A 14,946-nucleotide genomic window follows, 5' to 3' on the forward strand; every position below is an offset into this window, starting at 1 on the left:
CAACCGCTATTTTATTCCCTAGGGTCTCTGCTAAAAAAAAAAAAAAAAAAAATATATATATATATATATATATATATATATATATATATATATATATATATATATATATATAATGTTTGGGGGTTCTAAGTGATTTTCTAGCAGAAAATACAGGATTTTTACTTGTAAGCAACAAATGTCAGAAAAGATTTAGTCTTTAAATGGTTAAACTGAGAACTTCTACACATGGAGTTCAGTCCATTCAGAAGTGTAAACATTGTATCTCTTCAGGTTCTTTTTTATCTGATTTGGCTGCCCAGAGAGGGGAGAGAAGTGCTTCACAGAAGAATACAGACAACTTGTATTGACTTAGAAGTCATTTGCAAGTTGCTGAGTTATATCGGCCTTTTTTATCAGCACAATCGGCCGATGCCAATTAAGAAAAAAACACCAAATATCGGCCGATATATCGGTCGACCTCTAGTAATGGTGCCCCATCGCTGGTGTCAACTGGAGGAAAAAGTGTCCCAATCACCAGATAAGGACAAGCAAAGAGCTGCATCTATCCCCAGGGTCGCAGTTTAGAGAACACTGGTCTAGGTGATGAGCTTTGCTGATTATGAGTGCTTCATGGGACCATAGGTTGGTATTGGTGGGTATTGGCGGATGATCTAGGTGATGCGCTGCTTAAAGGCTGATGCTGAATTCTCCATGGGACTGGTAGTTGGTATTGGTGAGTTCTGAACAGTGTTTAAGTGGTGGACATCTTAATGTCTGAGTTCTCCATGGGACCCTTGGTTAGTAATGGGGGTTCTTAATGGTCTTGGTGATGGACTTCTTTATGGCTGATGAGTTGTTCTCCATGGGATTGTTGGTTGGTATTGGCGATATTTGCATGCTCTCAGCGATGGGCTTCCTAAATGCATGGCGTGTCTGTACACCCCGACAATGAACTTCTCTTATTTACTTCCCTTTGGTCTGATAAATATCCTATTGAGAGCATTCTGTTCTGTAAGAGGTAAAAAACTACCCGGTGATCCTGCCAGAAATTTGGTGATTGTAGACATCTAGTTTTGGTTATCTGTGGACATCTAGTTTTGGTTATCTGTGAGTGGGTCCATTTGGAGGTCCTTCCTCAATGGACAAGTTCCCAGCTTGTAGCCATGTTCCCAGTTTGTAGCCATTGTCCATCGATGGAATAGAAGAAGTCATGTCTAGTCTGAGGTGTCCATTGATGGAATAGGAGTAGGCAGGCCATGTCCTGAGGTGTCTGTCATGGAGGAGTAGTCGGGTCATGTCTAGTTTGAGGTGTCCACCATGAAGGAGTAGGCAGGTCATGTCTGTTCTGAGGTGTCCATCATGGAGTAGGCAGTTCATGTCTAGTCTGAGGTTTCCATCAATGGAATGGAAGTAGGCAGGTCATGTCTGTTCTGAGATGTCCATCCATGGAGGAGTGGGCAGGTCATGTTTAGTCTGAGGTGTCCATTATGGAGAGTGTAAATTTCGGGAGGCCTCCATGTTGGGGTTGCCTATAAATCTGATTTGTAATCTCAGTAACTTTTAGCTCCTCTGCTCTGATTGGATAATTGTGGTGTCATTAACGTCTAGTTTTGTTTCTAAATGAAGTTTCATATGGGACCATTTTGTAGGACCAATTGCTTGGTGGTGGGACATTCCACTCGCTGGTGACATTCCCCTAATTCTTCCTCGTATAATATGGGTTTGGTGGGTCTTTCTGTGTCTCTGGTGTCTGGACTTGTTTTAATTATACTCCGTACTCTCTCCAGGACATGCTCATGCAGCTGGCAAAGGCCGTGGCGAGTGCAGCGGCAGCTCTGGTACTGAAGGCGAAGAATGTAGCCGAGCGGACGGATGACCCCATGCAGCAGGGCCAAGTCATCGCTGCCGCCACGCAGTGCGCACTTTCCACTTCTCAGCTGGTGGCATGCACTAAGGTAAGAGATCTCAAGGTGCCCCTCACCCTCCTCCCTTCACTGAATGCTCAGCACACTAACCACCCTTGTCTCCCTCCCAGGTTGTGGCTCCAACCATCAGTTCCCCGGTTTGTCAGGAGCAGCTTTTGGAGGCCGGAAAGCAGGTGGCCAAGTCAGTGGAAGGCTGTGTCGAGTCTTCTAAAGAAGCTACCGGAGACCCGGAACTCCTGAAGGCTGTCGGTGTGGCGGCATCCGCTGTCACCCAGGCGCTCAATGACCTACTACAACACATCAAGAAGAATGCCACCGGAGGACCTCCAACCGGCAGATATGACCAGGCCACCGATACTATCCTCAACGTGACCGAGAACATCTTCAGCTCTATGGGAGATGCCGGTCAGTCTTTATTCCGAGGAAATCTCTTATAGAGGTTCAATGCAGAGATTACCTTCACTTACTGTCCTGAAAGGATGTCGGGCAAAGTCTCCCCATAGGGGAGGAAGTTGGGCAGTGTCACCCCGTAGGGGAGGAAGTTGGGCAGTGTCACCCCCTAGGGGAGGAAGTTGGGCAGTGTCACCCCCTAGGGCAGGAAGTTGGGCAGTGTCACCCCCTAGGGGAGGAAGTTGAGCAAAGTCACCCCCTAATGGACACAGACCCCAATAGAAAACCTGGCAGAAGCTTAAAGTGGATGTAAACCAGATTTCATGAAATTTGAGCTGGGCACATTTATTTGTAGTGTTTTCTTACCTCTATACAAAGCACTATATCCCGTAGCTTTCTCCTGCTCCACAGCTCTGTGATCAGCCTGTTAGCTTCTGACACATTCTCCAAGATGGAGCCTGAAGTGTGTGTCGGGGGAGGTTGCTTTTAAATAGATTAGCAGTCAGCTTGGAGTCTATGAACAGAGCTCTGCACGTTCCTTCCTTCTTTTGCCAATGAGGAGAGGGGGTGTGTGCCAATTAGCTGTCTTGGCTGTATGCCAATAATCCTCTTCCACTCCTCCATGACGACATCACGGAGCTGGTGGATGTTAGAGACCTTGCGCTCCTCCACCTTCCATTTGAGGATGCCCCACAGATGCTCAATAGGGTTTAGGTCTGGAGACATGCTTGGCCAGTCCATCACCTTTACCCTCAGCTTCTTTAGCAAGGCAGTGGTGGTCTTGGAGGTGTGTTTGGGGTGGTTATTATGTTGGAATACTGCCCTGCGGTCCAGTCTCTGAAGGGAAGGGATCATGCTCTGCTTCAGTATATCACAGTACATGTTGGCATTCATGGTTCCCTCAATGATCTGTAGCTCCCCAGTGCCGGCAGCACTCATGCAGTCCCAGACCATGACACTCCCACCACCATGCTTGACTGTAGACAAGACACACTTGTCTTTGTCCTCCTCACCTGGTTGCCCCCACACACGCTTTTCACCATCTGAACCAAATAAGTTTATCTTGGTCTCATCAGACCACAGGACATGGTTCCAGTAATCCATGTCCTTAGTCTGCTTGTCTTCAGCAAACTGTTTGTGGACTTTCTTGTACATCATCTTTAGAAGAGGCTTCCTTCTGGGACGACAGCCATGCAGACCAATTTGATGCAGTGTGCGGCGTATGGTCTGAGTACTGACAGGCTGACCCCCCACCCCTACAACCTCTGCAGCAATGCTGGCAGCACTCATACGTCTATTTCCCAAAGACAACCTCTGGATATGACGCTGAGCACGTGACCTCAACTTCTTTGGTGGACCATGGCGAGGCCTGTTCTGAGTGGAACCTGTCCTGTTATACCGCTGTATGGCCTTGGCCACCGTGCTGCAGCTCAGTTTCAGGGTCTTGGCAATCTTCTTATAGCCTAGGCCATCTTTATGTAGAGCAACAATTCTTTTTTTTCAGATCCCCAGAGAGTTCTTTGCCATGAGGTGCCATGTTGTACTTCCAGTGACCAGTATGAAAGAGTGAGAGCGATAACACCAAATTTAACACACCTGCTCCCCATTCATGCCTGAGACCTTGTAATACTAACGAGTCACATGACACTGGGGAGGGAAAATGGCTAATTGGGCCCAATTTGGAGATTTTCACTTAGGGGTGTACTGACTTTTGTTGCCAGCGGTTTAGACATTAATGGCTGTGTGTTGAGTTATTTTGAGGGGACAGTAAATTTACACTGTTATACAAGCTGTACACTCACTACTTTACATTGTAGACAAGTGTCATTTCTTCAGTGTTGTCACATGAAAAGATAGAAGAAAAGATTTACACAAATGTCACTGCGGGGTGTACTTACTTTTGTCACATACTGTATATAGATAAAGACAGAAGATATAAATGTAAGACTTCTGTAGGGAGATTTGTTTCCTCTCTGTATCATCTGAGGCTGTTCACTTCACTGGGTATATGGAGGATTTACATCCACTTTAACCATTTCACTGCCAGAGCTGTTTTTGTGGGGTTTTTTAAAAAAAATTTTTGCACAATTAAAAAATCATTTTAGGCAGATCGCTAAAACCCCCAAACATTATATATTTTCTGAAAGCAGAGGTGCTGGAGAATAAAATAGTGCTGCTTCTAATTTTTTTTTAGGTCACATAAGTATATGCGCAACAATGTATCAAGTGCCAAATTTCAATACAAACTATTGTATGTTTCAGTTAATTTTATGATGTCTCGCCTGCCTTCTGATGAAGCTAATGGAGTGCAGACCGCGCTTCATTAGCTTCTTCCCTGCAAGGGACAGTGACGCCACAAACCAAAAGTGACATATCAGCTTCACTCTAGCAATGGGAGATCAGAGAACAGACGTTCGCTGCTCTCCATCCCCTCCACCCTGCCATGTGGGTCCCGGGCTCTCAGGTAGAAGAGCGGAGCCCCGGAAGCATGATGGGGGTGGGGGTCACATTATGGGGTTAATGAAGGATCACTTTCATTACAATGTCCCGATAGTTAAACTGTTAATAACACAATAAGTTTGTCTGGAGGTGAGCTATAGTCACAATCGCTCTTGTATGTATGATTTGCACTCATATTTCGATCGTTCTATAGGAGAGATGGTGCGACAGGCGCGAATCCTCGCTCAGGCCACGTCAGATCTGGTGGGCGCTATCAAGGCAGATGCTGAACAGGAAAGCGATCTGGAGAATTCCCGAAAACTTCTCAGCGCTGCCAAACTTCTGGCTGATGCCACGGCTCGGATGGTGGAGGCGGCCAAGGTGCGTTTTCATGCTGTGCCGTGCCATGATTTTCAGGAGAGGAAGGGGGCGTGGTTTATCTTCTCTCTCTCTTCTCTCCAGGGTGCAGCTGCCAATCCGGACAGTGAGGAGCAACAACAGAGGCTGCGTGAAGCTGCGGAGGGTCTGCGTATGGCCACCAACGCCGCTGCACAGAACGCCATCAAGAAGAAGCTGGTGCACAAGCTGGAGGTGCGTGTTCTAGGGGATGACCGTATCCCGGATTGTCCCCAACTGGGTGGAGTCTGATTGATCAGGGTGGAGCTTTATGTCAATAACAAATCATTCACCCTTCTGGTTTCTTGTTTTTTATTTCAGCAAGCAGCCAAACAGGCGGCCGCTTCAGCCACGCAAACCATTGCTGCCGCCCAGAACGCCGCGTCCAGCAACAAGAACCCCGCCGCCCAGCAACAGCTGGTGCAAAGCTGCAAGGTGCGTGATCTGCACGGCGCCATTCCTGGGCACTGTGCCGTATCACCGGTTTGTCCTCCTCCCCACACACCTGGTGGGACATTACAGAGAACCTTTTTATGTGATGTGTCCTCTCATTCATGAACGTTCCGTTATCTTTGTCCCGCAGGTTGTGGCAGAGCAGATCCCGATGTTGGTTCAGGGAGTTCGAGGCAGCCAGTCACAACCGGAGAGTCCGAGCGCCCAACTGTCCCTCATCAGTGCCAGCCAGAACTTCCTGCAGGTGGCGTATTTCTACCGTCTGATATCACCTTGTATGGTGTGACCTCCTCAGTCTGAGGAAGCAGCACCCCCGTGTCATGGTGACATACCAGACGATGGGAGAAGAACCCAGACTGTCTTCTCTATCCCTTCTCCCTGACACTCACCGTGTGCTTCCTCTCATTACAGCCTGGCGGTAAACTAGTGGCTGCCGGGAAGTCGGCCGTCCCAACCGTCTCAGATCCAGCGTCCGCCATGCAGCTTGGTCAATGCATAAAGAACTTGGCCGCCGCTCTGGCTGAGCTCCGCACCGCCGCACAGAAGGTACATTTATCATTCTTATAGTGGATATAAAGTGAATGTATTTCAGTAATTAAATTCAAAAAGTGAAACTTATATATTTTATATAGATTTGTTACACACAGTGTGATATATTATTTCATTTTGATGACTATGGTTACAGTGAGCGACACCCCAAAATTCAGTATCTCAGAAAATGAGAATATTAAAAAAAATACCTGTGACGGGAGGGCCCGTGGAACTCAGAATACGTCTTATGTCTAAGTCACCCTGTGCCATCCTGGCACAGGGTGAGTGAGAAAATATATCTTGGATTACTTAAAATGGGACAGTAATATTTATCCACAATATGTCCCAGGATGTATGTAGAGACTATTATTGGTTTGGTTGATTCTGAACTCAACCTGTTAATTGAGTGAGCTGATCACATTGTCCTCTATACAATGTAGGAGACAGGACGACTCCTATTGGAGCTCATGTTAATTAGGTTATGTTTGTATTGTTAATTATAATTAGCTCCAGCTATTGTGTTTATACTACTGTGTGAAGCTCGGTGCCCACAAGTCTGTCATCTGGTCTGGGTAAATGTTTTAGTAAATTAGCTCATGTTAATTAGGTTAGCTTTGAGTCAGCCTGCTGTATAAATGTGTGTGAGATCTCAAATAAAGAGTTAGTCCTGATGTACTCCAAGACTGGTGTTGTCTAGTTCGTGGGGGTTCCTATAGCCAGATCCATTGGACTCGTGTTCCAGAACTTAGGAAGCGGTATACTGACGGAAGCAGTCAAGCGGAGTGTGGGACGTTCCGTGACATTGGTGGCAAGCAGCGGGAAAGCTTCCTGAAGTCTGGGACATCCAAACCTCCAACTGGATCCAAGATCAGCATAGCAGACTTCAGTCACCCCAGCGGAGATATGGACCTGGCATCAGAGTTCCCGGGGCTGCTGCGGATCATCCTTTCAACATACACCAGGACTGTGTCTGAGGATGAATACCTGGAGCTTAGGCAGCAAATTTGGGTGGAGCTCTGGACTGGAGCCCTCCAGCTCGCTGGTATAAAACAGGGCAAGTGCTTTCCAACCCAAGAGCAACGGGCCAGTGACCAACGGGCATTGCGGATGGCATTCCTGGGATAGCGGCCCCAGGAGCAATGGGTGACTGAGTTGGACAGGCTGGTCCAGCAGGAGATAGAGCTGGACAATCATTATCGGGCTCTGCAATGGCACGCAGAGGAGGGATATTTAGGGGAGACAACAGAATGCTCTCCGGAGGGATATTACTTTGGAGGCCCTGGATTGCTGTGGGAGAGCCTTACAGATTGTTTTATGTTTGGCGATGAAGGGGAGCCTGACCTTGAGGACCTGCGAGAATATAGAGAGGCTATGCTCGGTCTTGCAGGGGTCTCAGAGCTCAAACCTGATCTGGACCGTTTGCTAAGGAAGGAACAGCATCTGGAAAGGGCATACAGGAAACTGCTAGAACACGTTCAGCACCATGCCAGAGAATCGGCAGTGGAAAATCTGAAGATTGCCGTCCCCAAACCTGAAGTGCTGACAACAGGGCAGAGCTCTGCTAACCTCTGTCCAGCACTGATAACATCTTCTGGGTTCCATGGACAGGAGATGGTGAACCTCTATCCCCAGACATCAGTTATAGAGATAGGGGATTTAATAGACTTTTCTGCTGAGGAAGAACAACCTGATGAGCCTCCAGCAGAAGAGCTGGTATTAGGGCCAAACTTCACTGTGCTCTGCCCAGCACCAACAGCAGTATCTGTGGAGTTACAACAAACTTCTCCAGCTGAAGATCTGGCAACCAGACAGAGGGTCCAAGACCTCTGCCCCACACCTGTGGCAGTTTCGGAGGCCCAGGGTGAGAAGGTGGCAATCACTTCCCAGCAGTAGATACAGGGGGAGAAGGGAGAGGAGGTGTGTGTTGTCCCTCCCCAACAGTTGGCCAGGGTGGAGGAAGCGGCCTTCCCTCCCCAGCAAAGATCAGTGCACCTGGGAGACAGTACCATAGACATGTTGTCCAAGCAACCAGATGAGGGAATGGAAAAGGAAGCAGCCGGCTCACCTCCCCAATGGCAGCTACACAGTTTGGGAGTGGAGGAAGCCAGCCTCCTGCCCCAACGGTTAGCCGGAGCGGAGGATGCGGAGTCCCCAGCAGAAGTGCTGGCAACAGGGCAGAGTGTTACCAACCTCTGCCCAGCACCGGCAACAACTACAGAGTTCCAGGGAGGCGGGGCAGCCGGCCTTCCTCCCCAACAGTTAGCCGGAACAGATGGTGTGGGGTTTCCAGCAGAAGGGCTGGCAACAGGGCCGAGGACTGCTGGACTCTGCCCTCAACTAACAGAGGATGGATTTCCCGTGAAGGTGGATGGGACTTCAGTCTCCACCTGTATACCCCAGGGATGCTGGGCAGTTGGCCCAGATCCCCAACAGCATGACAGAGTGAGCCCAGTCACCCTGTCTTCTCTCCAGCGGCAGAAAGGACTCCGGGGAGAAGGGCCAGTCCAGGCCTCTCCCCAGCAGCAGATATGTTCTCTGTGAGAGGCAGAGGTTGGCTGGGTGAGTAATGCTTTGTTTGGAACAATTTATTTGGGGTACTGTGTGGGTACAGGCATTAGAGGATTGGAACTACTTACTAACTTCGGAGTCAACCCGTCTGTGGTCTCATCCTGTGTTAGTCTTCTGCCGAAAGGGGAGAGATGTGACGGGAGGGCCCGTGGAACTCAGAATACATCTTATGTCTAAGTCACCCTGTGCCATCCTGGCACAGGGTGAGTGAGAAAATATATCTTGGACTACTTAAAATGGGACAGCAATATTTGTCCACAATATCTCCCAGGATGTATGTAGGGACTATTATTGGTTTGGTTGATCCTGAACTCAACCTGTTAATTGAGTGAGCTGATCACATTGTCCTCTATACAATGTAGGAGACGGGACGACTCCTATTGGAGCTCATGTTAATTAGGTTATGTTTGTATTGTTAATTGTAATCAGCTCCAGCTATTGTGTTTATACTACTGTGTGAAGCTCGGTGCCCACAAGTCTGTCATCTGGTCTGGGTAAATGTTTTAGTAAATTAGCTCATGTTAATTAGGTTAGCTTTGAGTCAGCCTGCTGTATAAATGTGTGTGAGATCTCAAATAAAGAGTTAGTCCTGATTTACTCCAAGACTGGTGTTGTCTAGTTCTTGGGGGTTCCTATAGCCAGATCCATTGGACTCGTGTTCCAGAACTTAGGAAGCGGTATACTGACAGAAGCACTCAAGCAGAGTGTGGGACGTTCCGTGACAATACCAATAAAAAAAAAAAAGGATTTTTAATAGAGAAATATTGGCTTAGTGAGAAGTCTGTCCATGTACAGTATAGTATGCACTCAATACTTGATTGGGGCTCTCTTTGTATGAATTGCGGCATCAATGCGGCGTGGCATGGAGGCGATCAGCCTGAGGCACTGCTGAGGTGTTATGGAAGCCCAGGCAGGTCCTTCAGCACATCTGCATTGTTGGGTCTGGTGTCTCTCATCTTCCACAGATTCTCTATGGGGTTTAGGTCAGGCGAGTTTGCTGGCCAATCGAGCACAGTGATCCCATGATCATGTGTGCCAAGTCCTGCTGGGAAATTAAATCTGCATCTCCATGAAGCTGGTCAGCAGAAAGAAGTATGAAGTGATCCAGACTTACCTGCTAGAGGGCTGCGCTGACTTTGAACTTGCTAAAGCTTTATTGATGTTTCTGGCAATATGAAGCACTGGTTGCCATTACCACCGCTAACTTCAGTGAGATTAGGGCTGGGTCAGGTGAAGGTCCATACAGGTCTCTGCCACAGATGGATATTGTACTACAATCACATGACAATCTGACCAACTCCAGCAGATGGCACAGGTTTGGCTGAGGTCTTGGTCTGGTTATGGAGCTGTGTAGTTTAGAATCAGGTTGAGTGATACCAGAGTGGAAGTTGGGTGCTATGGAACTGTGTGGCGTGGAGATGGGTTTGAGTGAGGTCTCAGTCTATTTACAGTATGAATGTTCATAATTTGGAGCCTGGATTGGATGAGGTTTGGTCTGGTTATGGAGCTTTGTGATTTGGAACAGGGATTGGGTAAGATCTTATTTTAGTTGTGGAGTTAGGTGATTCTCGGCTAGGATTGCATGTGCTTTGGTGCAGTTATAGAGCTGGGGATTTGGGGCAGGTTATCTGGTTATAGAGGTCTTGGTCTGGCTATAGAGCTGTATGGTTGGTAGAGGTCTCTGTCTGGTAATGGGGCTGTGTGGTTGGTAGAGGTCTCCGTCTGGTAATGGGGCAGTATAGTTAGTAGAGGTCTTGGTCTGGATATAGAGCTGTGTGGTTGGTAGAGGTCTCTGTCTGGTAATGGGGCAGTATGGTTAGTAGAGGTCTTGGTCTGGTAATGGGGCTGTATGGTTGGTAGAGGTCTTGGTCTGGTATGGGGCTGTATGATTAGTAGAGGTCTTGGTCTGGATATACAGCTGTGTGGTTGGTAGAGGTCTCCGTCTGGTAATGGGGCAGTATGATTAGTAGCGATCTCCGTCTGGTAATGGGGCAGTATAGTTAGTAGAGGTCTTGGTCTGGATATAGAGCTGTGTGGTTGGTAGAGGTCTCCGTCTGGTAATGGGGCAGTATGGTTAGTAGAGGTCTTGGTCTGGTAATGGGGCTGTATGGTTGGTAGAGGTCTCGGTCTGGTATGGGGCTGTATGGGTTGGTAGAGGTCTTGGTCTGGCTATAGAGCTGTATGGTTGGTAGAGGTCTTGGTCTGGTAATGGGGGTTGTAGGGTTGGTAGAGGTCTTGGTCTGGTAATGGGGATGTTTGGTTGGTAGAGGTCTTGGTCTGGTAATGGGGGCTGTATGCTTTTGGAGTAGAGGTTAGGTGAAGTCTTGGTCTGGTAATGGGGGCTGTATGCTTTGGAGTGGAGGTTGGGTGAGGTCTTGGTCTGGATATAGTGCTATATGGTTGGTAGAGGTCTTGTATTAGGGGCTGTATGGTTAGTAGTGGTCTTGGTCTAGATATAGAACTGTATGGTTTGGAGTAGAGGTTAGATGAGGTCTTGTTATGAAGCTGTAGGGTTCTGCTCAGGTATCTGGCCCTGTCTCAGTCTGATTACAGAGCAGTGTGGTGTTGGTTGTTGATTTTATGACCTTTCTATCCCCCTCAGGCACAGGATGCATGTGGACCTCTGGAGATTGACTCTGCACTGAACCTCATCCGTTCCTTGGAACAAGACCTACGGGAGGCCAAAGCAGCTGCCAGAGAGGGCAAACTGCAGCCGCTGCCCGGGGAAACGGTGAGCCTTTATCTTTGTGGTTTGTTGATGGGGAGATTGTGTGAAAATGGTTGTGTGGTCAGGATGGTGAGGACATTGTGTGAAGATGTTTGTGTGTCGGGATAGTGACCGTTGTGTGTCAGGATGGTGAGGACATTGTGTGAAGACGTTTGTGTGTCGGGATAGTGTCCGTTGTGTGTCAGGATGGTGGGGAAATTGTGAAGATGTTTGTGTGTCGGGATAGTGACCGTTGTGTGTCAGGATGGTGAGGACATTGTGTGAAGACGTTTGTGTGTCGGAATAGTGACCATTGTGTGTCAGGATGGTGGGGACATTGTGTGAAGATGGTTGTGTGGTCAGGATGGTGAGGACATTGTGTGAAGACGGTTGTGTGTCGGAATAGTGACCATTGTGTGTCAGGATGGTGGGGACATTGTGTGAAGATGGTTGTGTGTCGGGATAGTGACCATTGTGTGAAGATTGTTGTGTGTCGGGATAGTGACCGTTGTGTGTCAGGATGGTGGGGACATTGTGTGAAGATGGTTGTGTGGTCAGGATGGTGAGGACATTGTGTGAAGACGGTTGTGTGTCAGGATAGTGACCGTTGTGTGTCAGGATGGTGGGGACATTGTGTGAAGACGGTTGTGTGTCGGGATAGTGACCGTTGTGTATCAGGATGGTGGGGACATTGTGTGAAGATGTTTGTGTGTCGGAATAGTGACCATTGTGTGTCAGGATGGTGAGGACATTGTGTGAAGATGTTTGTGTGTTGGGATAGTGACCGTTGTGTGTCAGGATGGTGGGGACATTGTGTGAAGATTGTTGTGTGTCGGGATAGTGACCGTTGTGTGTCAGGATGGTGGGGACATTGTGTAAAGATGGTTGTGTGTCGGGATAGTGACCGTTGTGTGTCAGGATGGTGGGGACATTGTGTGAAGATGGTTGTGTGTCAGGATAGTGACCATTGTGTGTCAGGATGGTGGGGACATTGTGTGAAGATGGTTGTGTGGTCAGGATGGTGGGGACATTGTGTTAAGACGGTTGTGTGTCAGGATAGTGACCGTTGTGTGTCAGGATGGTGGGGACATTGTGTGAAGATGGTTGTGTGTCGGGATAGTGACCGTTGTGTGTCAGGATGGTGGGGACATTGTGTGAAGATGGTTGTGTGTCAGGATAGTGACCATTGTGTGTCAGGATGGTGGGGACATTGTGTGAAGATGGTTGTGTGGTCAGGATGGTGGGGACATTGTGTGAAGACGGTTGTGTGTCAGGATAGTGACCGTTGTGTGTCAGGATGGTGGGGACATTGTGTGAAGATGGTTGTGTGTCGGGATAGTGACCGTTGTGTGTCAGGATGGTGGGGACATTGTGTGAAGATGGTTGTGTGGTCAGGATGGTGAGGACATTGTGTGAAGATGGTTGTGTGGTTAGGATGGTGGGGACATTGTGTGAAGACGGTTGTGTGTCGGGATAGTGACCGTTGTGTGTCAGGATGGTGGGGACATTGTGTGAAGACGGTTGTGTGTCGGGATAGTAACCGTTGTGTGGTCAGGATGGTGAGGACATTGTGTGAAGATAGTTGTGTGGTCAGGATGGTGAGGACATTGTGTGAAGACGGTTGTGTCGGGATAGTGACCAATGTGTGTCAGGATGGTGGGGACATTGTGTGAAGATGGTTGTGGGTCGGGATAGTGACCATTGTGTGTCAGGATGGTGGGGACATTGTGTGAAGATGGTTGTGTGGTCAGGATGGTGAGGACATTGTGTGAAGATGGTTGTGGGTCGGGATAGTGACCATTGTGTGTCAGGATGGTGGGGACATTGTGTGAAGATGGTTGTGTGGCCACATGGTGATCATTGTACTTCTACAGATGGAGAAATGCTCACAAGATCTGGGAAGCAGCACCAAGGCAGTGAGTTCTTCCATCGCACAGCTTCTGGGTGAGATTGTTCATGGAAATGAGAATTACACAGGTAGGTGGAGGTGATGTCTCCTTCTTCTCTCTGTATTATCCTGAACTCACCTTTTTTTATTTCATGTCTGGTTTATTTCTCTTCCTGATCCACCTATATGTCCTCTGTATAACCCATCATCTCCCCCTTCGGCAGGACGTGCTGCCCGTGATGTTGCCCAGGCCCTCCGTTCCCTGGCTCAAGCCAGCCGTGGAGTGGCTGCCATGTCTGGAGATCCGGCAGTGCAGAACGCCATGTTGGAGTGCGCTGGAGATGTCATGGATAAGGCTGGAAATCTCATTGAAGAAGCTAAGAGAGCCGTGGGAAAGCCAGCGGATGCGGAGAGTCAGCAGAGATTGGCTCAGGTCTCTGACCATTTTATTACGTTTTCTGTTATTTTCTTCATTTCTACCACACAAGTTATTTTCACTTCACCCTCTGCATGCTAGCAGTCTGGTGCCCCAAGTGCTGGGATGAAGGGTGGTTTGTATTCTCAGATCTTCCCAGCATGTTGTCTATTCCAGACACTGACCCATCCATACCTGATGTGTTTTTGGTAATTATTGATTGGATTGCCTTCTTTCTCCACACAGGTGGCCAAGGCCGTGTCTCAGGCTCTGAGCCGCTGCGTCACTTGTCTTCCAGGACAGAGAGATGTTGATGCCGCTATAAAGAGCATTGGAGAAGCCAGCAAGAAACTCCTGGCCACATCTGTAAGTACTTCTCATGTCTGCCTCTCCTGTTCCTTGTCTCTGATGTCCTCCTCCACCTGCAACTAAGTGACATCTCTATGGTCCTTTAATGTCTATCCTCCTCCACCTTCTACTAAGTGACCTCTCTATGGTCCTCTAATGTCCATCCTCCTCCTACTAAGTGACCTCTCTCTATGGTCCTCTGATGTCCATCCTCCTCCACCTAAGTGACATTTCTATGGTCCTCTAATGTCTATCCTCCTCCACCTTCTAAGTGACCTCTCTATGGTCCTCTAATGTCCATCCTCCTCCATCTTCTACTAAGTGACCTCTCTATGGTCCTCTAATGTCCATCCTCCTCCACCTAAGTGACCTCTCAATGGTCCTCTAATGTCTGTTGTCCTCCACCTTCTACAATGTGATATCTCTATAGTCCTCTATTATCCACTAAGTGACCTCTCTTTGGTCCTCTAATGCCCATCCTTCTCCACCTGCTCCTAAGTGACATCTCTATGGTCATCTAATGTCCATCCTCAGGATCCTTATCTTTTGAATCTGTTTTTCAGCTGATCACGCCTGGCTTCCTTCGCTCACTCTTTATTGCCTCTTTTATCTTCTCAGTTCCCCCCCAGCACCAAGTCTTTCCAGGAAGCTCAAGGCCAGCTGAACCAGGCTGCTGTCGGCCTTAACCAGTCAGCCAATGAACTAGTGCAGGCATCCCGAGGAACGCCTCAGGATCTCGCCAAGGCTTCTGGGAAGTATGGCCATGACTTCAATGAGTTCCTACAGGCTGGAGTGGAGATGGCGGGACAGTCACAGGTAGATGGGATTCCATAAGTCGGGTGGTACAGACTCACCAGCATTTATATTATCCTGTGTGTTTATGTAATTATTTGGATGAAAGTGATCT

The 14,946-nt window shown here is 48.3% G+C and overlaps 1 protein-coding gene across 2 annotated transcripts in view; it reads left to right on the forward strand.

Annotated features, from left to right (window-relative positions):
* TLN1 (talin 1) overlaps positions 1-14,946 on the forward strand; it is a 101,137-nt gene that overhangs the window by 62,605 nt on the left and 23,586 nt on the right. For both annotated transcript variants that reach the window (XM_073612150.1, XM_073612151.1), the window contains 12 exons: positions 1,767-1,934; positions 2,015-2,309; positions 4,948-5,114; positions 5,196-5,324; positions 5,451-5,564; positions 5,713-5,826; positions 5,994-6,128; positions 11,284-11,412; positions 13,263-13,365; positions 13,501-13,709; positions 13,938-14,057; positions 14,658-14,855. In XM_073612150.1, coding sequence (XP_073468251.1) covers positions 1,767-1,934; positions 2,015-2,309; positions 4,948-5,114; positions 5,196-5,324; positions 5,451-5,564; positions 5,713-5,826; positions 5,994-6,128; positions 11,284-11,412; positions 13,263-13,365; positions 13,501-13,709; positions 13,938-14,057; positions 14,658-14,855 — 1,881 coding nt within the window. The remainder of the gene's footprint in view (positions 1-1,766; positions 1,935-2,014; positions 2,310-4,947; positions 5,115-5,195; positions 5,325-5,450; positions 5,565-5,712; positions 5,827-5,993; positions 6,129-11,283; positions 11,413-13,262; positions 13,366-13,500; positions 13,710-13,937; positions 14,058-14,657; positions 14,856-14,946) is intronic.

Source organism: Aquarana catesbeiana, linkage group LG01 (assembly GCF_042186555.1).
Source record: "Aquarana catesbeiana isolate 2022-GZ linkage group LG01, ASM4218655v1, whole genome shotgun sequence".
Classification (NCBI taxonomy): domain Eukaryota; kingdom Metazoa; phylum Chordata; class Amphibia; order Anura; family Ranidae; genus Aquarana; species Aquarana catesbeiana.